At 35.8% G+C, this 24325-nt stretch overlaps 4 protein-coding genes and 1 long non-coding RNA gene across 10 annotated transcripts in view; 3 read left to right on the plus strand and 2 right to left on the minus strand.

Moving 5' to 3' along the window:
* Positions 1-4646, minus strand: part of LOC111494065 — an 11001-nt gene extending 6355 nt beyond the window's left edge. For all 6 annotated transcript variants that reach the window (XR_002720128.1, XR_002720124.1, XR_002720127.1 and 3 more), the window contains exon 1: positions 4636-4646. This is a non-coding gene — a long non-coding RNA (uncharacterized LOC111494065). The remainder of the gene's footprint in view (positions 1-4635) is intronic.
* LOC111494018 (protein DETOXIFICATION 27-like) lies at positions 3940-7135 on the plus strand. Its single transcript, XM_023144003.1, has 8 exons — positions 3940-4396; positions 4490-5031; positions 5140-5226; positions 5677-5733; positions 6251-6489; positions 6586-6704; positions 6777-6866; positions 6936-7135. The coding sequence occupies exons 1-8, from the start codon at positions 4124-4126 to the stop codon at positions 6993-6995; spliced, it is 1467 nt and encodes a 488-aa protein (XP_022999771.1). The 5' UTR covers positions 3940-4123; the 3' UTR covers positions 6996-7135.
* Positions 7136-8129: 994 nt separating this feature from the next.
* Positions 8130-10127, plus strand: LOC111494034 (homeobox-leucine zipper protein ATHB-6-like). Its single transcript, XM_023144024.1, has 3 exons — positions 8130-8636; positions 8875-9251; positions 9350-10127. The coding sequence occupies exons 1-3, from the start codon at positions 8582-8584 to the stop codon at positions 9893-9895; spliced, it is 978 nt and encodes a 325-aa protein (XP_022999792.1). The 5' UTR covers positions 8130-8581; the 3' UTR covers positions 9896-10127.
* A 5036-nt stretch (positions 10128-15163) lies between these two features.
* On the plus strand, positions 15164-16043 carry LOC111469054. Its single transcript, XM_023114319.1, has 2 exons — positions 15164-15816; positions 15856-16043. Exons 1-2 carry the CDS (start codon positions 15251-15253, stop codon positions 15989-15991), a joined length of 702 nt encoding a protein of 233 aa, XP_022970087.1. The 5' UTR covers positions 15164-15250; the 3' UTR covers positions 15992-16043.
* A 92-nt stretch (positions 16044-16135) lies between these two features.
* On the minus strand, positions 16136-22678 carry LOC111468977 (ATP-dependent RNA helicase DEAH12, chloroplastic-like). The gene is made up of 4 exons (XM_023114195.1): positions 22552-22678; positions 21554-22468; positions 17985-21123; positions 16136-17593 (listed from the first exon to the last, which is right to left on the minus strand). Exons 2-4 carry the CDS (start codon positions 22436-22438, stop codon positions 16380-16382), a joined length of 5238 nt encoding a protein of 1745 aa, XP_022969963.1. The 5' UTR covers positions 22439-22468; positions 22552-22678; the 3' UTR covers positions 16136-16379.
* Positions 22679-24325: the final 1647 nt, after the last annotated feature.

The raw sequence follows: 24325 nt of genomic DNA on the forward strand, positions 1-24325 counted from the left end.
CCTCCTCCAGCCACCCCTCCTCCTGCAACCCCACCTCCCGCCACCCCTCCTTCAGCAACCCCACCATCATCCCCACCAAGCCAACCACCAGCCACACCTCCTACATCTCCGGCACCGACCTCCTCTCCGACTCCGCCACCAAAGGAGGGTCCAGCCTCATCTCCGTCTCCATCCACCGCCTCTCCACCCTCACCACCAACGGAAGGAAACGTCCCCTCCGGCGCGCCTGGACCCAACGCTCCGCCACCCCCAGAAGATAATGGTGCAGTCTCCATCAGCCGGGTCGCGATGGTTGGCAGTGCTGTGAGCGGCGTTTTGTTGGCAATGGTGTTCGCTTAGAGACGGATTTGTTAAGGGAATCAGGAGGAATGGTTCAGATCCATTTTGGTGTTTGTTCAATATTTCTGTAGCGTTTTTTATTATTTGTAACATCTTTCCATTTGTGCATGTTTGTGCGTTGGAGTTTTATTATTATTGTTTCTTTTGGTCATTCATTATTTATAAATGTTTGGGACACAATTATTGTCGTGTACATCGGATTATGAATAAAATTACATTTCCATTCTTCACCCTTTCTAATATTTCCCATCACTTCCAATAGTATTTTCACGTCCAACAAAAATCTTTTATGAAAAATTTTCACAATAATATTATTAAAATCATTCTTATTTAAATATGGTATCGATTAATTCATGTATTTAGTATTTCTCATTTACCTTCAAGAACAAGTTACGATGAATTTAACTCGAGGCTTTGCAACTTGTTCTTGAAGGTAAATGAAGAACAGAACAGCACTTGTGTTGTTTGTAGAACTTTGGATGGGCAAATGGGTTGGAGTTGAATAGTTTTGGGCTGAATCATTGGACCTTAGCCCTTTGAGATTAGACTTTTTGGGTCATAGTTAGTCATTTGAATTGGTAGTCTCCAACTCAAACTTGAGGGGTGGGCTTCACCTTTTCTACCTCGTTTTAAAACTATTCAATTGCTTGGTTCGAACCGACGTCGATCTCGAGTTTCTTGTCTATCACTTTGTCAAGTTGTCTCTTAATCTGCCTCATTTCGATATAATGTATTGAATTAGTAGATGAGTAGTAATATTTGCCCCAAATTAAAAATTCCCGATTTAACAAAAAGAAAATATCCAAAATAAATGTGCATAAATGGGGTTTACAACGAATATATGTTTTCCAAAAGGTGTAATACCCACAAATATTAAAATAAACAATAAAATCTGAAGAGTCGTGACAAAAAGGAAAAGTCAATTATTTGAAAATATGAACATTTTTGCAAATAGGGAAAATGACTTTTAAAAAAAAAAAAAAATTATTGACCAAACATTATTTTCCACGTATCTTTGTTTTTAATGGGAAAACAAAATTGGTTTTGTGTTCCATGTGTTAAGTAATTTTGGAGACTTAAATGGCGCACAGTGGTGTGTGGCTCCAATAAACAAAGGAAAGGAGTCAACAAAATTATTTGTTATTTGTTATTTGTTATAAATATTATTTCAATTATTTAACCCTTGCCAGTCACGTCTATAAATAAATATTAAGTATTTATTTCAATTTTTTTTTTTAAGTTGCTAAGTATTTATAAGTATTTTATTTTAAATTGGAGAGAAATCTATCTGTGTGTTAAGAATATTTAGTATTAAATTATAGTTTACTATTATATATATATCATATTTAATATTTTATTATACGCAAATATCTAGATATTTGTCTTCTTAGTATATATGTGTTTTTCCGTATTGTTCTTATCATTTATTACTATTTTCATATCGTTGTAATTTATTTGATTATAAATAAGATAACTTTCCCACCATTTAGGCGTGGGTGTGGTGGATTAAACAAACATTTTCAACTAAAATATTAGATGAAAAATCAATCAATTTAGCCATAACCTTAAAAGGACGTGGTGGAGCCTCCTACTCACTTAACACTTAGTTTGACAAACAATATGGATAAGGAATCACTGCAAGGGTAGTAAGATTTGAATTATCTTGTTGATTAAATATCACAAATCAATAACTTTTGTTTGAGATTTGAATCTCTCCATAAACAAAATTGATCCTATCGAGCTTAAATCATTCTACATGCAACCTAGACTATATACAATTGTAATGAAACTTAGTCAGTGGTTGAAAGCACAAATACTTATTTTACTACCTTTACCAAGTCTATTTTACAAAGATAACTTTATATAGCGTCAAAGTGAAAACTCTTAACTTTCCATGAAGCTTTTCAAGAGTTATAATTTTCATATTTTATCCTTGTAATTAAACCACTTTGAATACTTTACGGTCATAATTAACTATTATATAAATAAGTCTTAAAATATATTAAAAAAAACGCAATTACTCTAGAGTGTAATCATCATGAATTTGTAACCATCTAAGAATAATGAAGCGCTACTTGAAATATCTCGAAGTTTTGTTACATAAATGAAGATTGATTATGATTAATGTGATATTAATATTGCATGATTGAGATAACTTTTAATTCATATTACATGTCTTCTTTTGGGTAGTTGTCATTTCTTCTCAATTTAACTTCGAGAAGTCAAGTGGTCATCCGATTTGTCGGTCGGAATGAGTTTGCGAGGGTCCAAGCCAATGAAATTTGGAACCAATTTTGAAATCGAGATATAAATTGGTAGACATTTCATTGATGAATACACTTAGCCGTTTATCTTTTGAAAAATATAAAATCACGAACAACACGAGTACAAATTTGAAGTTATGACGCCACTTTATTATTAAACTATGCTTTATTGTTATTTACAATTAATTTTATATTTTTGTATTTGAAATTTTAAACATTCTCTTTGCTCATTGCATTAAAAGAATATTAGTTAATTAATTATCATTTACATTCTGGTATTTGCTTGATTTCAGTTTTTCAATCTAGGCCACATAATTTATTTAAATTTCAAAAATTATTTTTTAGCGTACAAATAAGAGACAAATGACGACTTCACATCCACAGAAAATGTGTTAAATAAAAAATAAAAAAATTAAAAAAACTGTCAACATTATTTATTTTGTAATAAACCATCGGAATTAATTTTTCATTGTTAACCTTTTTAAATGTAAATTTTAATTAAAAAATTTGGTGCCTTTGTAAAAGTAGTAGTTTAAAGATGGTATCTAATGAAGGAAAGTATGTGGCCTTTAAAATTTTGTTAAATAAAGACCATATTTGTTTTTTTTATGCAAAATTTGGAGAATAAAGCAAAGTATGAGGTACAAGGAAAAAAAAAACTTTAATTATTTGTGGTCCTTCAAATTTAAAAATGGCATGTATTTAATCATGTTGATGGAATAAATTATATTACAATTGAACTTTTCACTTTATCTATTTATAGTATTAATATTATCATGTTCAAAAAAGTTTAAAAAAATATTTGTAAACGTTAGGAATTTGATGAAAACTGATGATAATAATTTGTTTAAAAAAAATACTCTTGAACTTTTAAAATAGTTTAAAACATAAACTCGAGTTTTCAAAAGTTTTATTACAAAAGAAAAACCTTTAATGATATTGTTAAAAACTTAAAAAAAAAGGTTTATAAATAATCTATGAAGCATATATAAATGAGTTTCGTCAATATATTAACGATAAATATTTTTTTTATGAAGTTGAAGATGTTAATGATACTTTTCCGATTTTATGAATATTTTAAAATATGGTAATAAAGAAAAGAAAAAAGAAAAAAAAAAGTTTAAGGGTATTGAAGGATATTTTTTAAAGTAGTTAATTTTTTTTTTTAAGTGGAAGGATATTATTAAAAAGTTTTAATGTTTAAAAATATGTTTTAAAATAAAATATGTGTTTTTATTAATTTAGGTTAAATAATATTAAAATAAAAAATATATTAATTCAATGGAGAAAGGAAGAGAAAGAGAAACAAAAGTTGAGAACTAGAGGTTCCGATAATATTTGGGAGTGTATTTCCGCCGAAAATACACGCAGCCTCTTCAGCCGTCATGGTTGCGGCGTCACCATTCACGGGCTCGCTAATCTAACATACCCACCGCCTCTTTCTGTTCTTTATTTATTCATTCATTCCCCTTCCCATCTCTCTCTCTCATTGTCGAAGGGATCAGCGGCTGATTCGAAAAATGTCCACACATCCCGCAGCACAGGAACCCAACGTACCCCTTCTGCAATCCAAGTCTCTAATTCAGGAAGAAGATGACGCACCCCTTTCAACCAGGATTCGGGTCGAGTCTAGAAAGCTCTGGCACATCGTCGGTCCGGCAGTCTTCAGCCGTGTCGCCTCCTACTCCATGCTGGTCATAACCCAAGCCTTCGCTGGCCATTTGGGCGACCTCGAACTCGCTGCAATGTCCATCGCTAATAATGTCATCGTCGGCTTTGATTTTGGTCTCTTGGTAATTTCGTCGAACACCTTCCCTGCATTCCAACATAACCCCCATGGAACAGTTCTTATTTAATTTAATTTAATTTAATTTAACTTTTTTCAGTTGGGGATGGCTAGCGCTTTAGAGACGCTGTGTGGGCAAGCTTATGGGGCGAAGAAATTCCACATGTTGGGGATTTACATGCAGCGGTCGTGGATAGTTCTGTTCATTTGTTGTATTTTCCTTTTGCCGATTTATCTATTCGCAACCCCTGCGTTGAAGCTTCTGGGTCAGCCGGCGGATTTGGCAGAGCTAGCAGGGAAAGTGGCGGTGCTGTTGGTGCCTTTGCACTTCAGCTTTGCGTTTCAGTTTCCATTACAGAGGTTCTTGCAGAGCCAGCTGAAGACGGCAGTGATTGCTTATGTTTCGTTGGTGGCGCTGTTGGTGCACATTTTGGTGAGCTGGTGGTTTGTTTCTGGGCTTAAGCTTGGGCTATTTGGAACCGCCATTACCATCAACATTTCGTGGTGGGTTTTGGTGTTTGGGCTTCTGATTTACACCGTCTCCGGCGGCTGTCCTCACACCTGGACTGGCTTCTCCATTGAAACTTTCTCTGGGCTTTGGGATTTCGTCAAGTTGTCTGCTGCATCTGGCCTCATGCTCTGGTTTTTACTCATTTTTTTGTTCCTATTCATTCATTGATACCCAGTACTGACATATTTTGATATCGAGTTTGGTTTGGGTTATGGAAATGAAATGTTCTTGTTATGCAGTTTGGAGAATTGGTACTACAGAATACTGATAGTGATGACTGGGAATCTGGATAATGCTAAAATTGCGGTGGATGCCCTTTCTGTGTGGTATGAAATCAATTCTCTTTTATTAAAAAAATTCCATGTTCTCTGTCGGACAAAATAAAATTTGTAATTTTTTTAAAAAGAGCCTCCATTTTTGGTTGATTTACATTTTCTTTTGTTAATATTAAATTAATGCCTGGAGATGTGGTGTGGAACATATCATTTTGGGATTTTATGTGTGGCCATTATCTTTTTAGTTCTTCATTTATTTTTATTTTTCAATAATGCATTTACCTAATAAATAAATAATTGGTGTTTTATTTATTTACGTTTATAAGCATAATTTTGTTTTTTTTTTGTTTTTTTTTTTTTTTAATGACAGTACATAAACCTAACATTTAAAAATAATAATAATAATAATAAATAAATAAGTTACGTTTTGAATTTGTTCACGGTCTCTGTTCTGTCCATTTTTGTTTATTAATCTAATCATCGACCGTTGTGAATGAACAGCATGACAATCAACGGCTGGGAAATGATGATCCCCTTGGCCTTTTTTGCCGGTTCCGGGTAAGCCTTTTACTATTTTGCCCCTTCAACTCTTAACATTTTCCCTTAGTACCCACGTTTGGTTTGGTATTTTATTGGTAGAGGTTGTGTGATCGCACGTGCCAAAAGTGCATCCTTCCAAACCCACATGCTTTTTCATGTTCATAATTTTCTTCGGGACCAAACCAAATTCTTCGGCCCATTTAATCTTTCTTTGTTTTATTTATTAATTTTGTTATTTTAAACCAAAAAGGTTAGGTTTTTTTTTTAATTGTAATAAAAATTGAGTGAGCAGCTTTGTTCTTACAAAAATTGTAAATATAATAATTTATTTGAAAAATAGACTGCGACGATCAGTAATCAATGTGTTTGTCGTTATGGTGATTTTTCCTTTTCAGTAGGGAGAAATTTTAGCAGTGTATTATTTTTTTTCTGCCTTCATTTCTTTGAAAAGATTCCTTTACATGTCGTGCCATTCTAATCTTGTGTATAAATTATTAAATTGTGCGTTTGGTTTATGAATATTTGATGAGTATAGAGTGAGAGTAGCAAATGAGCTGGGTGCTGGAAATGGGAAAGGAGCGAAATTTGCAACGAAGGTGGCGGTGGGGACGTCGGTGGTAATTGGGGTGTTTTTCTGGATAATCATAATGACATTCGACACTCAAATCTCGTTGATATTCAGTTCTAGTGAAGTAGTGCTGAAGGAAGTGAAGAAACTGTCAATCCTGTTGGCCTTCACCATCTTACTCAACAGCGTTCAGCCTGTTCTTTCCGGTATGCTTTCATCATTCGTATTCCTAATGAATCAAAGTGGGTAGTAAATTTATTGGAATTTGTTTGTGTTGGATGTGGATGATTTTGATTTGATAGGCGTGGCAGTTGGGTCCGGGTGGCAATCATATGTTGCGTATGTGAATTTAGGCTGCTATTACTTAATTGGACTGCCTCTGGGGCTGTTGATGGGTTGGGGCTTCAAACAAGGAGTCATGGTATTCTCTCTTTTTTTCCTTTGTTCTTCTTCGATGTGTTTGTAACTTATTGGAAGAATGAAACTCGATCAGGGGATTTGGGGAGGAATGATATTCGGTGGAACTGCGATCCAAACGATGATATTGTGCATTATAACCATTCGATGTGATTGGGATAAAGAGGTACGCCTTGTTGCATTGCATTGCATTGTTAATAATAATAATGATGATGATGGTTAATACAATTTTCAGGCAGAGAAAGCAAGGTTGCAGATTAGGGAGTGGGGAGAAGACACTGGAGATCAGCACTGACTTATATTGTATTTTGTCTCTAAATCCTCCTTTTGTTTTTCTCAAATGGAAATCATCATCTTATTATGTAATCTGATGAACAATTGTCCAATAACCAAATGTCATCTTATTTCTCAAAATGTTTCCTCTTTTCCATCAAACCAGTATCTAAGGAGTCTAAGGCCCATGCTAAAAGCCCACCACCCCATTACAGCTTTTTGGATATATAAAGCTCTATTGTATTATTTCTTTTTATAAATGCACTCCACCCCGTTCACGCACTCAATTCCATTCACGGCTAGTAGGTATTGTCTGTTTTGCTCTCTTCCCTTATGCATATCGTCAGTCTCACAGTGTTAAAATGGGAAAGATTTCTACACTGATTAAAAATGATTTGTTCTCTTCTCCCACTGATGAGATCCGGTAGAATATCTTATTTGGAAAAATTGTTCACATATATTAACTTTTAAATTGTCTTGTACTTGTGGGAAAAAATCACTTTTTGTTTTCAAAAATCATATTAACTTTAATAAATTACTATTAAATTAACATGAAGTTTTTCTAAATAAAATAAAATAAGGTATCGAATTGTTCAGTTATGCACACATATCAACATCTACGTGCCAATTCATGAATTGTATCACGACACACAAATTCATTTATGGTCAAAACTAATTAATGGTGAGATATTACATAAATGCAATAACTAAAAAAAGAAAAATGCAAATATCCAACTTAATATAAGACCAAATATTAATTACATAATTTATTTAAATATAGAACTATAAATCTATAATACACATATTTCAACATAGAAATAGGAATTCCCACCTTATATAAAATTAAAGTGAGAAATATTTTAAAGTATAAATTTTATAAAAAGAGTTAAAAATAGAAAAGGGATATTATTGGTGAAAAAGAAAAGAAACAAAAATGTGAAGGCTATAACCAAGCCGAGCCGAGCCGTTCACATTTAGTTTTCTATTATTATTGATGAATAATAAGAAAAGAAAATAAAAAAGCAGTAGAGAAGGAATATGCATTTGCATTTGGATGGCAATTTAGAGTTCATTTCATTTGGGAATTGGGGAAGGCCAACTCCAGCATGACCTAACCCCAGTCAGATTGTAACCCAAGCTTGATTTATTTAAAGAGAGAGAAAATGTGAAGGCTGCCTGGGTTGTGAAAGCTGCTTCCCTAACCTCCTTCCCATTTCCTTCTCTTTCCCTCTCTGGTTTTGCATTGCTTTCTAGATGACCCTTTTTCCTCGGTCAAATAATCTTTGCTCTTGTTGCTTAATTTGAGTGCTCTTCCTCTGGGCTCTTGTTGTTTTGGAGTGGGAATCCTAAATGGGTTCTGATGGAGGAGAAATGTTGAAGAATGGTGATGATTCAGGGAAGGAGAACTGTTTGTCCAGTAATTATGAACAGCATTGTACAACTCCTCCTCCTTTTTCTTTCACCGCTTTGATCCGCACACTTTAACAAACAAAGAACAACAACAATCATAATCTGGAACAAAAATCAACCCATCTCATCATCATCTGATCTTCTAAGTTTTCTGTTACTCTACCGTGTGTGTGTTTAATTTTGTGGCGATTCCCAATCATGAAGAGGCCTGCAGATTCCATGGGTGCGCTCATGTCCATTTCCCCAACTGCAGGTTCTACTTTGCTGCTCTGCTTCTTTTTCTAAAAGCAAAATTATAACCATTATCTGAATTCCCCCTTCCTTTTCTGCTTCTACTTGTAATTTTTACACATACCCGTGTGCCTTTCCTTTTCTCTGCCTCCTCCAACTTTGTTCTCTGTTGATCAATCAATCAATCGCTCTCTTTTCCTTTCTGGGATTTGATGGATTCGATCAATTTTTTACTGATTGTCTTCCAACTCTGTGTACAGATCAAGAACAGAGTCCGAGAAACAACGGTGTGAATGGCACGGAATTCCAGTCGATGCTGGATGGATTTGGTGAAGAAGGTTACGTTGAAGAATTGGGACATGTTTCTGAGAAGAAGAGGCGGCTGAGTGTGGAGCAAGTTAAGGCTCTAGAGAAGAATTTCGAAGTTGAAAACAAGCTCGAACCAGAGAGGAAAGTGAAGCTGGCTCGAGAACTTGGGTTACAGTCCCGACAAGTGGCTGTTTGGTTCCAAAATCGTCGAGCCAGATGGAAAACCAAGCAATTGGAAAGAGATTATGGCGTTCTTAAAACCAATTACCAGAATCTCAAACTCACTTATGAAACTCTCCAACACGACAATCAAGCTCTCCTTAAAGAGGTACGATAATTACAATTTAAGAATACAAAACCCATCCTCTGTTTTTTTTCTTTTTTCCAAGGATCAGAAATGTGATGGCTGTAAATTTGAATTTGCAGATTCAGGAACTGAAAAAGAAGCTTCAAGAAGATAACTCACAGAGCAATCTTTCGGTGGAGGAAGAGATGACGGTGCCGGCCGATTCTGAGAATGCTCTGATTGAACAAATGAAGCCGGAAATTACCGATCAGTTCTCTGTTCCACTGGCGACAGAGTCCCAAGACTTCAATTACGAGAGCCTCCACAACAATGGCGGAGAAGGGGAAGAAGTCTCATTGTTCCCCGATTTCAAAGATGGGTCATCCGATAGCGATTCGAGCGCAATTTTGAACGAAGATTACGGTCCAACGGTGGCCATTTCTTCGTCGGTGGTTCTGCAACACAACCACCAACACTTCATGACGGGGGCAGCATCTCCGTCTCCTTCCCCCGACGTGAAACTGAACTGCGCGACGACGGCGCTGAATTACTTGCAATATCAAAAGGGGTATCAACAACAAACACAGATGTTTCCGAAAATGGAGGAGCATAATTTCTTCAGTGGAGAGGAGACTTGTAACTTCTTTTCCGATGAGCAAGCTCCGACTCTGCACTGGTGGAGCTAATTCCATGGCGGCATCAAAATTTGAAAATCAATGGGATGAAGAAGATGACGATCGCGGATGGAGAAATTCAGGTGGGGATTCTCAATTAAAAAATAATTCGGGCTAATTTTTACTTTTTTATCCAGTTCGTGAGGGAAAATGATGATGAGATCGCAATTGAAATCTACGTTGTAAAAATTAAAACAAAAAATAAAATTATCCGATAGCTTATCATAACAATATTTAGCTAACTATATAAATTCCTGTGAATTTTATTAATTATAAACAATATAAAAATTTATAGATGTAATTAATTTATAATTTAACCCCTCATCAATTTTCAAATTATTTAAAATTCTCCAATATTACCTCTACTATTAGTTATACTTTCTCAAGAAAAAAAAAAAAAATAGTTGTTTTATTCGAATCCTAAATTCTTCAAAATAATTGTTATTGTCAAATATATTTAAATTTTTTGTTGCATTGAACAAAATGTTTAAGCAATATTTCTAAATTTGTAAAGAAAAAAAGGGCACGAATCATTTATGATATTTAAAACACAAGAGAACCAATTACTAAGTATAATGTCTATTAATATAATAGGGAAAACAAATAAAAAAGAATAAAACTTATTAAGAAAAATGCTTTTAAGTATATAATAAGATAACGGACAGAAAAAAAATATGAAAGTGATACGACTATCATGCAAAGACTGTAATTTTTAATATAATTTTAATTCATTTTCATGTTAAATTAAAAATCAAAGAATACTTTATCAAGTTGAATCAATATAATATCAAATTTTGGAGTAAAATATTTTAGGGGGTCTAAGACAAAGAACCTATTAAATGTTAGTACGTTCGTCTCCCATTTTCACAAGTTGTGACTTTTTTAACTGTGGGTGCCGTTAGAAAGTTTCCAAAGACTCTCTAATCACAGAGATGATGAGAATTATGAATTAGAACGGATGCTAGCGGTGTATGAAAATGAGGAAAGGAGGTAGGAGAAGAATGAACCTAAAGTAGGTTGAAGTGGAAGAAGAAAGCATAAGAGCAAAATTGAGGTAGGAACAAAGAACTTGTGGGTTTTAGTGGTATGACCGCAAGTTCATCTTAGGTGGACCGAAGAAAAAAGAAAGGTGGCGTTGTTTTTATTCCTTCCCTCCCTTTCTCTTTACATACACACAAGCAAAGCCACTTTTTTGTCCTTTCTTTCTTTTCTTTTTTCTTTTTTCTTTTTATATTTATATTTACATATAAAACCAACCAATAAGCTTAATCAAATTACAGGCTACACCCACTAAAATAGGATCACATTCACTCAATTCTATTTTATAAAATCTATCAAATATTTTTAGAATTTAAAATTTAAATGATACAAACAATAGCATATTAAAAACAAAAAAAGAGGGGGGAATGCACATGGGCGCCTCGTGTCTCATATTCTGCGGTTGCAGCTTACTGATTCTGCGTACGTATTCTCTGACCTCCATTATGTACACGTGTACGGTGGATGGGACCACTCTGCCTGCCTCTTCAAAACACGAAATTTTACTCCTGCCCTTTCTTGATTTCCCTTTTTTTTTTTTTTTTTTTTTTTTTTTTTTTTTTTTTTTTTTTTTTTATGGGGTTAGTCAGTTTCCATTTAATTTTAAAAATTTAATCAATGTCTATTTACTTTGTTAAATGTTGTAACCAATCATTAATCATTATTAAATTACCATTTAATTGGATACAGAAAAAATTGATTAATTAAGTTGAAGGTTAAGGAATATGAATGTGGTATTTATAATTTTTAAAAAATAATTTTAGAGAGAGAATTCAAAATTGGTGTGAATGTTTGCACCTCAGACTGGAAGCAGTGTCGGGATAGGGAAACAGAGAGAGGTTTGGGAAATGCAACTTCACTTATTATTATTTTAAAACCCACTACCATATATATATATATATATATATATATATATTATATATAGCTGTGGGCCCCAAGGCAGCCATGTGAATGCGGGTCCCATGAACATGAAAGACAAACACGTCGCCGTCACCGTAGAGAGAGAGAGAGAAAAAAAAAAGAAAATAGGTTTTTATAACTCTAAATTATATGTTAAAAAAAAAAAAAAAAACACAGTACTCTTGTCATCTTTATTTTATTTTTCAATTTTAATATTTGTTTTATAAAAGGTGTAATAANGCATTTTATATACCTTTCAAAATTATTAACGAATTATTCAATATTTTTCAAAAATAAATAAATTTATTTAAAATTAAAAAAAAAAAAAAAAACTCAATAAGCACAATTATAAAAAAAAAGGCTTGAAATGAACGGATGGAGCATTGAAGTTGAGTTTTTCATTAATAAATAATATAGTGGGCTTTCTAAGAAGCCTTGTGATGGGCAATAAAGAAAATAAATAATATATATATTTGAAAAAAGAAAATTAATATTTTGATTATTTATTTCGAGAGCTTCCGGGAAGGAAGCAATGCCTTTGCCACCATCTTAACACTAACATGGAATAAATCTTTTATTATTATTATTATTAAAATAAAAGATTAATGTAGATTAATAATTATTTAGGGAGGAATATTTTAAAAAGTTTTTTAAAATTGAAGTCAAGATGTGTGTTCTTTTCCGTTTGGTTTGAGTTTGGATGTGGCAATTTTTGATTGGGTAAAATAAAAGTGGAAATTTTTCCATTTTTGTATTTGAAAAATGGTTTGATTCACCCACTCCTCCGAGAGGACAGTTGTTTCACATTGGCTTTATTTTAATGAACCACTCTCTCTCTCTCTCTCTCTCTCTCTCTCTCTCTCTTCATATAATTATTAATATATTAAAAAAATAAAACACATTTACATAAAAGAATCTTGTAGATGTTGGCTTACAAATGGGTGGTATGCTCCACGGTTGTCACACACAAACTATGTTGGGGTTCCTTAATCAATTTTCTTTCCCCCCCTTTTCCTTTCATATTCTTTCTTTTTCCCATTACTTTTCCTAACTTCTCTTTTTAAATCAATATATTTATCCACTTGCTTATAATTTCGATTAATATTCTCATGAAACTATATACTATACGTTGTTGCTATCTGTATAATATAAAGTTTGCATCTTTTTAGTAGTTGAGACATAAAATCATCCTGACTTGACTAGGTAGCCACTCAACTTGATATTTTGATGTTACACGATAAACTTCTGTAACCTAGGATTATCTATTAGTATAAAAATTATAGAAAGGAGAATTTTGTAATTGGCAGATTGATATAAGAGCTGAAACGGCTGTGCCGAGCCGAGCCGAAACAAGAAGGGCGTAGGGAAGCCATTTGTGAACTTTAATTAATTAATTAGAAATAGAATTAAAAATATAATATATATTTTAGGAGATGAATTAATTAATGAATGAATTAAATAGTGAGTAAAGAATTGTGAAATTTGTTGCATCCGCCAAAGGGATACGACACAGTGCCAAAGCTGAAATTTCAATGATCTGAAAGCGACTTTCCAGTCTCTTCCACATTTCGATTCAATACATACTTTTTTTTGTTTTTTTTTTTAATTTTTAATTTCTTTTAGGAATATTAAAAATCTAAACTGTCCATTTCAACTCTACAGAGTTCCCATAGTTTTTCCAAGGAAACTGTTATGGAAGACCCAACTTTAGTTGACCAATTACCACGATTTTTTTTTTCTTTTTTAATAATTAAATATATTTATTTGTTTATTTGTCATCTATCACTTTTTTTTTTTTTTTTTTTTTTACTTTGGAAGTCATTTTCAAATTAGGAAAAAATAATTATTTAAAGCTACTTATTTTTCTTTTTTAAAATTGGTAGGAATTTTTAGAAAGTAAGATAAGGAAATAATGAAGGGATAGATTTCTTTGGTTGAAAATGGATTATCTAATTAATTAGTCTATCATTATTTATTTTTTTATTTTACTATAATTACCAACCTAACCTATGTGGATAGACCAAGTACTAACCTGAATTGACTCAAGTGAATCGACCACGTAGGTTAACTAAGATAAAGATGAGTTGAAGCATATGAATTAAGTGAGACTATAGAGACCGATCCGCATGAGTTGGTTGAGGCTAATAAAGCTTAACCCAAGTGGGTTGATGTTAAGCCAACTTGTGTGGGACACGTTTAAAAAATTAGAGTCTAACACAACAATGAATAGTCTTGACTAATTTACAATCCAACTGTATAACCATTCTTTATCATTAAAACACTATGATAATCCCGACACAATTATATTGGTTCACTATAACCACGACAAATTAGTAGATAGAAGAGTGTGCCCAAAACGCTGACATTGTAAGCACCTAAATCCAATCATATGCTTTCTTTAAATTGAATTCCCTGTGTGTGTGTGTGAAAAGTTGACTTTTAATTTGAATGAAAGGTGACTTTAAGAGTGTGAATGAGAGAAAGTGGTTATTCGTGGGAGGAGGGGGCTAAACCCGTGACCAAACAATGAGTCTGCCTTTAAAATGTCAAGTCAATGTAGAATAATCTCATGGAGGTGGGCTCTTAGTTCTTGTCCTTGGACGACACTGTCGTTTTCACGGCTCCTTCCACACACTGAGTAAACTAATACGTTTACTTATAACCTATCATTTCGGTTTTACCTGGTTTTCACATCGGTCGAAAAATTTGTCTTATGTATGACGACGCGTGCGCAAGCGATCTTTGGCAAAGTATTTTGTTGGCTTGTGATGGAGCACTTCACTTCCTTGCATCGACACTGCCCCATGATTAGCCAAACTGCAGGAAGAGAGACCAACCAAAGTAACTTATATAACACACCTCAATGCGCCATTAACGCCTATTTCTGGGCTCAAAGCTTGTGTTGTTGCTGCTGAACATAACCGTAGGAGGGCATGGGTTAGTTGCAAGCAGATGAAGCTTTCACGTACACCTGTGGGTAGATGTTGATGGCTTCAAAAAAAAAACTTCAAATTTGGATAAGATTGGATTGTGAAATCTCCTACTTCATCAATTTACGAATCTCATCTTTCAAAGCCCATTATGGTGATGTGTTGTTGATATATGGGCTTCTCTATTCATTCATCACATCAACCTCTCATTCAGGCTTTCAATATTACTGGGGACCATCATAAAAGTTTGGACCGAAAAATTATTAAGATAGTTTGAACAAAATTTAAGATGATAAAATTATATTTATTTCATATTTAATCCTTTCCAACGATTTAGTCTCGTTTAGGTCACATTTGATTTGAACTTGAAGAGAAATTTTGATTTTTAACAAATGTGCTTTAAGGGTATTTTATTATGATGATGATTGTTATTTGGGCTTAGAAAAACCCAAAATTGAAAGGAATCGGTGTCTTGAAGCAAAAAAGAAATCGCAAGTTTATGGAGAGAAGCAATCCAAGGAATTTGTTTCCCATTAAATACTTTTTTGTCAATTCAATCTCTCTCTCTCTCACTTCTTTCATCTCCCTTTCTAAAATCCAATCCCTTTCCTTCACAATTCCGATCATGAAGCAGTCCACCATCGCCGCCTGGCTGAACAATTACAACAACCTCAAGTCTAATCCCGAAGCCCTAGATTCCACCGACATGCTCCTCGAATTTCCCTACAAGCCCGGCGTTGACCTAATTCGGAATTGCGATCTCCCGCCGCCGCAGAAGTTATTCACGGCCTCCGACAAGGGGGCGATGGCGGCTAGAGGTAGAGGTCGGGAAGAAGTGGAAGCAGGGGGGATGGAGGAGAAATTGGAGCTGTTGAAGGCTCTGAGACTGTCGCAAACGAGGGCGAGAGAGGCGGAGAGAAAGGCGGCGAAATTGATGGAGGAAAGGGATTGTATAAGTAGGGCTTTTGAAGATGAGGCGAGATTGATCTTCTGTTACCGACAGTCGCTGAAATTGATGGAGCTCAGAGTTTCCAAGTTGAAGAAGAGGAAAGAAGAAGAAGAAGAAGAAGAAGAAGAAGAAGAAGAAGAAGAAGAAGACAATGGCAATGGCAATGGCAATGGCGGAGGAGTGAAATGGGTTTGGGCTTTGGCAATCTGCTTGAGTGTTGTGGGAGTCGGCATTCTCTTGGGCTATGCTTGTAGTAATGTTGATGAAGACCCATTTGTTGTCAACACCTGAATATATTTACCATTTTACCCTTTTCATTAACTTTTATAATTTCTTTTTCTAATCACATACATTGGTGTGGAGATTCAAATATGATACTTAAAAATTAAAATCAAAATCAATTGAAACCATTGGCGCAGAAGTTAGAAATATTAATACACAGAAAGAAAATGTACATTAGAAAAGTAAAATGATAATTTACAGATTATATGCTTCTATATGAAAAACAAGGGTAAATGGCTTTGCCCAAATATATATATATTCTATAATTATACACATACATATCACTAAATATATGGCTTCGCATGGGGGGAAGGAGGAGAGGAACCCTGTGTATTATATACGCCTAACAAACCTACCTAATATATAACTCATTTATACATATATTCAGTAATGAGGCTTAAACGAAGGCCATATGAATGCTCCTCAAATGACCATAACATTCGTCACTGCTACCAAAATAATCCAAACAGACCCAACAAATATGCCTTCCACACTTGCATTCAATGTGGTTACACCCTTCAATCTTCTCAATTGTGTACCCACAGACGGGGCAGTTCTTGACGTTCTCTCTACCTTTGCGCCACTCGTCCAGTGACGAATCTGGGTCTTCCTTGAACACTCGGTACTGTTCGCACGATAGGAATGGATGATACTCCAAATGGCATCTAGTACAAGTTTCTGAAAAGCATGCTCCACACATGAATGGTTCCCCACATGTATCGGGACTGGCCACTCGGTAAACTGAGGGGCAGTCGGGCGATGGGCAAAATCTATAGGCACTGTCACCAGCAACAAAAGCTCCCAATGAAGCTCGAAACAGTTCCTCCAGCTTCTCGTTCGACAACAGATATCTCATATCTGTAAGTAATATGGGAGATTGACATGTTTGTTTGGCACAACAAACTGGGAAGCTTCCATGGTTTTTGATGGCAGATTCAAACTGTTCCACAAGGCATTGCCGGCAAAAATGGTGTCCACAGGCTTCAAGTTCAAACCTGTCGTCTTCAATGTCACATAAGCAAATTGAACAAGCATCTGCATCATCAGGCCTCTCGGCTAAACCACCACTCGTCTTTTCAAGCTCATAAATAATTGTTTCAACGTCATGCTTCAAATCTTTACTACCATGGACAGATAAAATATGATGCCGGGTATTTAATGTAAATCCAGCTTCTGGAAACTTCTGTTTAAGGCCATTGAGATCGGGGCCGAACTTCTCAACCACTGTCTTCAGGAGATTGGGAGGCCGAGATTTGCCTCGAAGGTGAATCTCAAGTTGCTTGCGCTCATGAAGTGTCTGTAGGGATTGAATCAACTTTCGCTCAGCTGCAGCTACGTTCTCAGAAGCACCAAAAATTCGTAGACTAAGTCTCTGCCTGTCAACGAGAATGTAGACCTCATTTTCCCGCTGTAGTAAATTTATTAGATCAAAGCCATCTCTAGAGTTCAGATGCTGAAGAACTGTAGGAGTCAGGCTAGCATGATCTATAATCTTCCCTCTCAGAAGTGCTTCCACTGGTCGTCTCAGCTCGGCTACTGTTTTCGTGGCATTGGCAGAAAGCTTCACTCGGTAGGAACCATTGATGTTCTGAGAAAGAGTGCATTCCGCACCTGGTTAACATGAAGATTCAAGGTCATTAGAATCTGACAAAAGCCAAGATGTCATCTTTAATCATTTCAAGTTTACCCCGACTTCAAGTAGGGTTGACACTGACACATGCTTATGATAAATGCAGAAATAAAGGCAGAAATGATGCTAAAACGCAAATCTGCAACAAATAAACTTCATCTTTGCCCAATGTAGCCCAATATAGCATAACCAACAAAGTGCATGTCAACTTTTATGAGTATGAAATGTTAAAGAACTCATGTAGTAACTACAGACATTCAACAGTTCCAAAGTTGCTCAGAGATAAAGATGACGTGTATATATATTGAGAAAAGAACAGTTAGCACACATAATCTAACGGTGAAAAAAATGAGGATCCAAAAGAGAAAATACCATCTATCTTCTTCAAGCTTTCAAGTAAGGAATTCAGTTGACATTTGATCACTCGAAATATGGGGATGGTGCAGGATAAAGTGCTATGAAATAGCTGCTGGCACTTAATTTTCTGCCATGGAAAACATACTGGCAGTGCTTTTCCTTCCAAATACTCCAAGGCTTTTGCTGCCTCCAAGTGCAATCTTCCATCAAAAGTTATTGCAGCTCTCATGTAAAAATCCTTGGGTTGAGGTTGAAAAACTTGAACGTAGCAACATTTGACATGAGGGTGGGATTTCGGCATAAAAGCAGAGATTTCTTTCAGAAGAGCTTCTTCACAAGCATTGACTGGAGGATTGCTAACAGGATTTTCCCGAACAAGAAAAAGATCCAAAATTTTCCTGTCTGTTGCAGACCTCAGAACATTAAAAATATCAGCTTCAGAAAGCTCTTTGTCGATTCCACTTAAGGTAACACAGTCATTGTACTTTATGCTAGGTTCACAACGTAAGAACCTTTCTCCATTCAGTAGGTTAGAGAAATCATTAACAAGGAAACTGACATCATAACTGTTACATTTAACAACTGCAAATCCTTTGCTCAACCTACGAGGCCAGAAGACTTTAGCTTTGACAGGAGGAAAAGAGAAAAGTTTATTATCACATCCAGCAGTGATCCGCATAGGAATTATCTTCACCAAGGATCCACAAAAGAAACCACCATCGAGCTTCAAAGCTTTTTCAGCTGCATCAGGAGTAAGAAATGTTATTCTATGTCCTCTTTCTTTATCATCATCATCCTGTCCAGAACATGGAACTTTTTGAATAGTACAAATAGTACCAGATACAGATTTCTCAAGAGACATAAAAAGTTCCTTATCATCAATGGAATCCACATTCGAACGAAATACATCAACAGTCAAATATCTCTTCTCAAGTTCCAGATGTCTTATTTTAGCACCAGAACCCAACAAAGCAACAGGAGGTGAGCCGTCATTTCCATGATACAAGCATTTCTCCATGCATTCATTCCATAAATATTTCCTTTCATACTCCAAAATATCATTTACAAAATGATAAACCGCATCCATGTTCTCTGATCTTGAGAACAACAGAATCTCATTCTGATTTATATTTACTTCAATGCCTATGCAGTCATCACTGAAAACTTTACGAACATGTGATGTAAGAGAAATAAGATTACTGTTGCTTTTTCCACAAACCCTTTTAAGCAGAGTTTTGCCAAAGCCACTAAGAGTTCGTACCTCCAGCCTGTGTTTCTCCATAAGAGAAATGTCAAACAAAGGGGGAGGGGAAATGGTAGACAAAGCATCTACATCAATGGCAGTTACGCATACCAAATATTCATTACTTATTGACAAAATTTCACCAAACACCACCCATTTGGGCTTCTCACTAAATATTAGCAAAGAACATGATGGATGTAGTTGAACATGTCGTCCAGTCATCGCCACTTCGTAACCCAGTCGATCATAACCAGTGAACATGGCCACATTTTCAGAAAGAGAAGCAAGTATACACTTTTTAAGATTTCTGTCATGATCTGTAGGCTTCAGCGAACTCCAAAGCCAGTAACTTGGGATGATAATGTTAAGTTCTTGTTTGAGACAACGTTCCAATTCCAAGATGGCATCTTGGCATCTTCTCATAGTTTTGGCATTAATGCTGTTCTCCCAACACCATTGGTTTTTCCTCTCCCTAGGCAAGGCTTCATATTGTTTATAAACTGAGAGCAGAGTGAAAAGGTCACCATCAGGGTGGCAAAATTGAACCTTCTGGCAATCAGATTTTAATTTATCTTCAACCTTACCAACTCGGCAAAATATACTACTAGCATTTGTCATTAAAACAGCAAGTACAACACCCTCTCTACGTACACGACAATTGAAGCAACTAAGAATCAACTTGCCAAGGCGTGGCTCAATGCCCAACTTTACTAAATTACGACCTTCATTTGTTAGTTCATAAACATTACTATTCAGTGTAATAGCTCCCAACTGAACGAGATTCCTGATGGCCATGTCAACAGCTTCCGCACTGGGAGCATCTACAAAGTCAAAATCATCTACATTCTTTACACCCAAGGCAAGAATTCTCAATATTGCAACACCAAGATGAACTTTTCGAATCTCAGGTTCATGGTTAGGAGACATTAACTCAAAGTCAGACTGGGAGTACAGTCTATAACATCTTCCAGGTTCTGTTCTACCAGCACGACCAGCTCGCTGATTAGCAGAACTCTGACTGGTTCTGCATACCTTAAGGATATTCATACCATTTCTAGGTTCAAATTTGCTATCTTTCACCCAACCAGGATCTATAACATACTTCACCCCAGGAATTGTCAATGATGTCTCTGCAAGATTTGTGGCAAAAATTACCTTTCTTTTACCAGGGTGGTCCTGGAAAACTCGAAATTGCTCATCAAAGGATTGCTTCCCATGAAATGCCAAGGGAACTGTACCGGGAGCATGAAAATTTTCGCATGCCCATTCCACTTCCATCTGAGAAGTCAAAAAGGCAAGAATAGTCCCTCCCTTTTCTTTCCAGTGAATCTCTGATGCCATTCTTACAACATCCGTAACATATGAAGCAACAGTGCAAGGACCAGAAGAGCCTTCATCCAAAGAAGGAACATATCTAATATCAACAGGAAAGTTCCTCCCCGGTACATGAAAGATTCCACAACCAAAGAAGTACTTTGATAGCTGATCTGCATTGGCTGTTGCAGACATAATAATAAGATGCAAATCAACTCTCACCATGAGTAAACTTTTCAGTAATGCAAAAAGGAGATCAGTATTCAGGCTTCTTTCATGAGCCTCGTCAATTATAATGCAGGAAACATCAGAAAGTTTCTTATCATTCATGTAGTGCTGCAGTAAACAGTGGTCTGTCATGTATATTATCTTAGATTTGAACTGTTGAGCAGATGAAAATGATGGATAACAACTTATACAATCATCATCATAACACCCACGGCTTTCTTCTCTCACCCTATGGGCAAGGGAGGTAGCAGATATCTTGCGAGGCTGTGTACATACAATTGACTCAGAAGAAGAAAGTCCCGAATCAGCAAGAAATTGAACCAACTGTGTGCTCTTTCCTGAACCAGTTTCTCCAATCAATACCATTACCTACATAAGAATAATCATACACAAATAAATGATGGACAGGTGTATGGATTAACTTAGATTAACAAGTTACTGGAGAACTACACTAATTATGAATGAAAGGATAATAAAAAAATTTCATTACTCCAAGTCCATAGAGAAACTAAGATCAATGCACGTGGCCTATGATTGAGATCAAAACAAGTATCTAATTATTTTAAGTGTATTTTCGCATACTTAACATACTATTTAAAGTTTCAATTGGAACCCAAGTATTAATCACAAACCCAACGGTGGTTTTTTCTTGAAACAACGGTGGCATATGCATATGCGATCGTAAACAGGCTTGATAAACTATAGCTCTCTAGCTCCAAAAAACTAACGACAATCAAACAAATAGGTTGGATAAATTTCAGGGTGAAATTAAAATCAAGAGTTGAGAAGTAAAGGGGACCTGTTGACTGTGAATTTGCCGAAGGATTTCCCGGCGGCAAGAATACATGGGCAAACTATCCTCAAGCCTGCGGCATTCTCTCAAAATCAAGCTATGAATTCGGTTCCAGCTAATTGTTTCGTCAAATTTAAAAACTCCCACGTCTTCGCTATCTGATAGTTCCAGTTTCTTTCCTTCCACATAATCCAGAATATAACGCATAGCAGACTTAAACTCTTCCGTGTTCCTCATAATTGAATCCTTCTCGACAATAAGCCCCTTCCTCTTTTCTTTGAGTTCAAACTGAGTGGCAATACCAAGGGGCTTCCGTAGGCTATGAGAAATTCGATCAATCTGAACCTTAACAAGATCGCGTTTCTTTTGCCAATCTCGGACCTTTTCGCCATCCATAAGACGCTGTATTCTTTCAGCAAAGAGGTTCCGAAGTCGGTCATGGAGTTCGTCAGCATCAGAGGGCAAATTGATCCTAGGTTTAAGAATCGGAGTGAAATCATGAAGCCCATCGAGGCGCAATTCCCAAAACGTCACCATAGCCTCAAGCGCACTAACCCATTGCTTGAAAAACAAAAACGCAACAACAGGACCACCCTGAGGGACAATAAAATTGTCCGGCTTGGAATTGCATTTGGCCATTAAAACCTCAACAGAGCACTTGGCAACGCCGCGATGATCCAAGACGAGATCAATAACAAAATTTGCGCGGTTAGGGGAAGTTCGTTGTCCAGAACAATTATGAAATTTCACAGGAAAACCTGGCCTGGAAGCTCCGTTCGGAGAACGCGGCAGGTACTGTAAATAGGAAGGTCGATTACATGTGAGGGAAGAATCCGGCGGCCTGAAGACGGTGGTGGAGGAGGAGGAGGAGGAGGAGGAGGAGGATTTCATCGTATAGCATGAAAAGAGAGTGAGAAAACCCTAAAACAGGAGAAAGAGGATTATGAGGAGAGGAAAAGAAGAAACGCTTCAGTTTCAGAAAATATAAAAGACCACACAGAAACCTGTGGGAGTTCCTTGCTGATAGTCGCTTTGGGTGGTAGTGACTGTTCTGGATGGCTATGGCTATCGTCTTCTTCCTCGTCTTCCTCGTCTTCTTGCGACTGTAGTCTTCTTGTCTGGTACGAGAATTAAAATTCCTTTTTAATCTTGCTTTATTTTTAAATAATAAATCTTTATCAATCTGCCCATTCACTTTATAACTATAATTGGTAGAAATCTTCCTTTTATTTTATTTTTTTTAATTTCTGCCACTAACAAAGGCCTCGCCTACTTTCTTCATAAAATCCAAATAAACATGTGGGACCCACTCAGAACCAATCATGTTTTCTCCTTTGCAAATCCAAAATTCTCCTTTAATCTCGCCTTCATCGATTTAATTTTTAATTAAAATACCTAAATCAAATTAATTATTACTAAATCGCATTACAACAAAATTAAATAAGGTTCTCCTCGATCTTGTAATAATATTTTTTTTAGTTTATTTAATTTCATTTTGATTAATTATTATATATTAATATCTTGTAAATGTGAAATTTATTAACTTAAGCATTTAAATTAAATTTATCATATTAGATACATAAAATTAAATAAAAAATATGTATGTCAACATATAAGATATCATAATATATTATTTTAGATTTAGCAATATCTTCATTATAGAATGAGAGTGCATAAGCATATATCCTCTTTCCAGAAGTCAATAAATGGATATGGTTACTATGTTTTGTTTATTGATGATTTACCTCATTATACTTCACGCGCTGGCCTTCTGGCATTCTTTTTACACCAGACTAGCTTGTTCCTAAAGCTAAGCTTTGTTCTACTCGTCCTTCCGCCCACTGATTATAGTGCTTGTTCCCCTAAACAACACGTCGTTCATATTTGGGATGGCTAAAAACAGTCTTTAATTGACGTTGTTGGACATAACCAGAAGAGAAGGCCATTGGGGCTGTTGAATCGCCCTTGAAAAAGACAATAAAAAGGGTTGAAAATGGTGGTTGAAAGAGGGGGGATAGAGTAACGTGAGCATCATACTAGTTGTCACCACAAAACCCAAATGGCCCCTTCAATTCTTGTTTGTTTTGTTTTGTTTTTCTTGTAAAACCATTGTGGTTATGGTGTGGTGTTGTTGTGGGGTGATCCCTTCACATGCCCTAATAACTCCCCTTCCAGTTTCTACTACAATCCACGTGCTTCTTCCATTATTCAAACCCACAGACCCAATTCCCCTAATGCTTTTGTTTTCTTTCCCCAATTACAAAAGAAACAAAACCCAAATACGTTCACTACCCCCAACAACATAAAGCATACGACACACAAATTTGGTGCCTCTCTTTCAATTTTTCTTTCTCCTTTTTTAAACTTCCCAAAAAAGTTTCACTCGACGGCCCATATTCAAGATTCGAATCAAAATTCTCTTACATTTCCTGCAACAAGGTCGGTATATTTACTCTTCACTTTTTAGAAGGAAGCTCACTCCATATGCTTGCTCTCACAATTTTCTAGAGGTTACCAAGTTGAGGATTTCTTGAATATTATATGCATTAGTACGAGACGTTTTGGGAGACCAAAGGCAAAGTCACGAGAGCTTGTGCTCAAATGGTGTACTTTGTTCGATAAATAAAAGAGAAGATGGAGCTAGACATTCAACCCTTGACCGTTTATACCCAAGGCCTCAAACTGTGCACAAGGATCACAGGGTGTTGAAAAGTGTTGACTAATTCTGAGAGATAATTTGAAGAAGCAGGCATTTAATTTGGTGTGTGGCCCATTGAT

This window comes from Cucurbita maxima, unplaced genomic scaffold, assembly GCF_002738345.1.
Source record: "Cucurbita maxima cultivar Rimu unplaced genomic scaffold, Cmax_1.0 Cma_Scf00001, whole genome shotgun sequence".
In the NCBI taxonomy this organism is placed as follows: Eukaryota; Viridiplantae; Streptophyta; class Magnoliopsida; order Cucurbitales; family Cucurbitaceae; genus Cucurbita; species Cucurbita maxima.

What these genes read in the sequence shown, in the direction of transcription:
- LOC111494018 (XM_023144003.1), top strand. Translation starts at nt 4,124, where the DNA reads ATGTCCACACATCCCGCAGCACAGGAACCCAACGTACCCCTTCTGCAA. An exon ending in CGTTCAGCCTGTTCTTTCCG is followed by an intron (nt 6,490 to 6,585) that starts GTATGCTTTCAT and finishes TTGATTTGATAG; the next exon opens with GCGTGGCAGTTGGGTCCGGG. An exon ending in GCTTCAAACAAGGAGTCATG is followed by an intron (nt 6,705 to 6,776) that starts GTATTCTCTCTT and finishes AAACTCGATCAG; the next exon opens with GGGATTTGGGGAGGAATGAT.
- LOC111469054 (XM_023114319.1), top strand. Translation starts at nt 15,251, where the DNA reads ATGGAGAGAAGCAATCCAAGGAATTTGTTTCCCATTAAATACTTTTTT. An exon ending in AGGAAAGAAGAAGAAGAAGA is followed by an intron (nt 15,817 to 15,855) that starts AGAAGAAGAAGA and finishes AGAAGACAATGG; the next exon opens with CAATGGCAATGGCAATGGCG.
- LOC111494034 (XM_023144024.1), top strand. Translation starts at nt 8,582, where the DNA reads ATGAAGAGGCCTGCAGATTCCATGGGTGCGCTCATGTCCATTTCCCCA. An exon ending in GTCCATTTCCCCAACTGCAG is followed by an intron (nt 8,637 to 8,874) that starts GTTCTACTTTGC and finishes CTCTGTGTACAG; the next exon opens with ATCAAGAACAGAGTCCGAGA. An exon ending in ATCAAGCTCTCCTTAAAGAG is followed by an intron (nt 9,252 to 9,349) that starts GTACGATAATTA and finishes TTGAATTTGCAG; the next exon opens with ATTCAGGAACTGAAAAAGAA.
- LOC111468977 (XM_023114195.1), bottom strand. Translation starts at nt 22,438, where the DNA reads ATGAAATCCTCCTCCTCCTCCTCCTCCTCCTCCTCCACCACCGTCTTC. An exon ending in GGCAAATTCACAGTCAACAG is followed by an intron (nt 21,124 to 21,553) that starts GTCCCCTTTACT and finishes ATTCTTATGTAG; the next exon opens with GTAATGGTATTGATTGGAGA. An exon ending in AAGCTTGAAGAAGATAGATG is followed by an intron (nt 17,594 to 17,984) that starts GTATTTTCTCTT and finishes CATGTTAACCAG; the next exon opens with GTGCGGAATGCACTCTTTCT.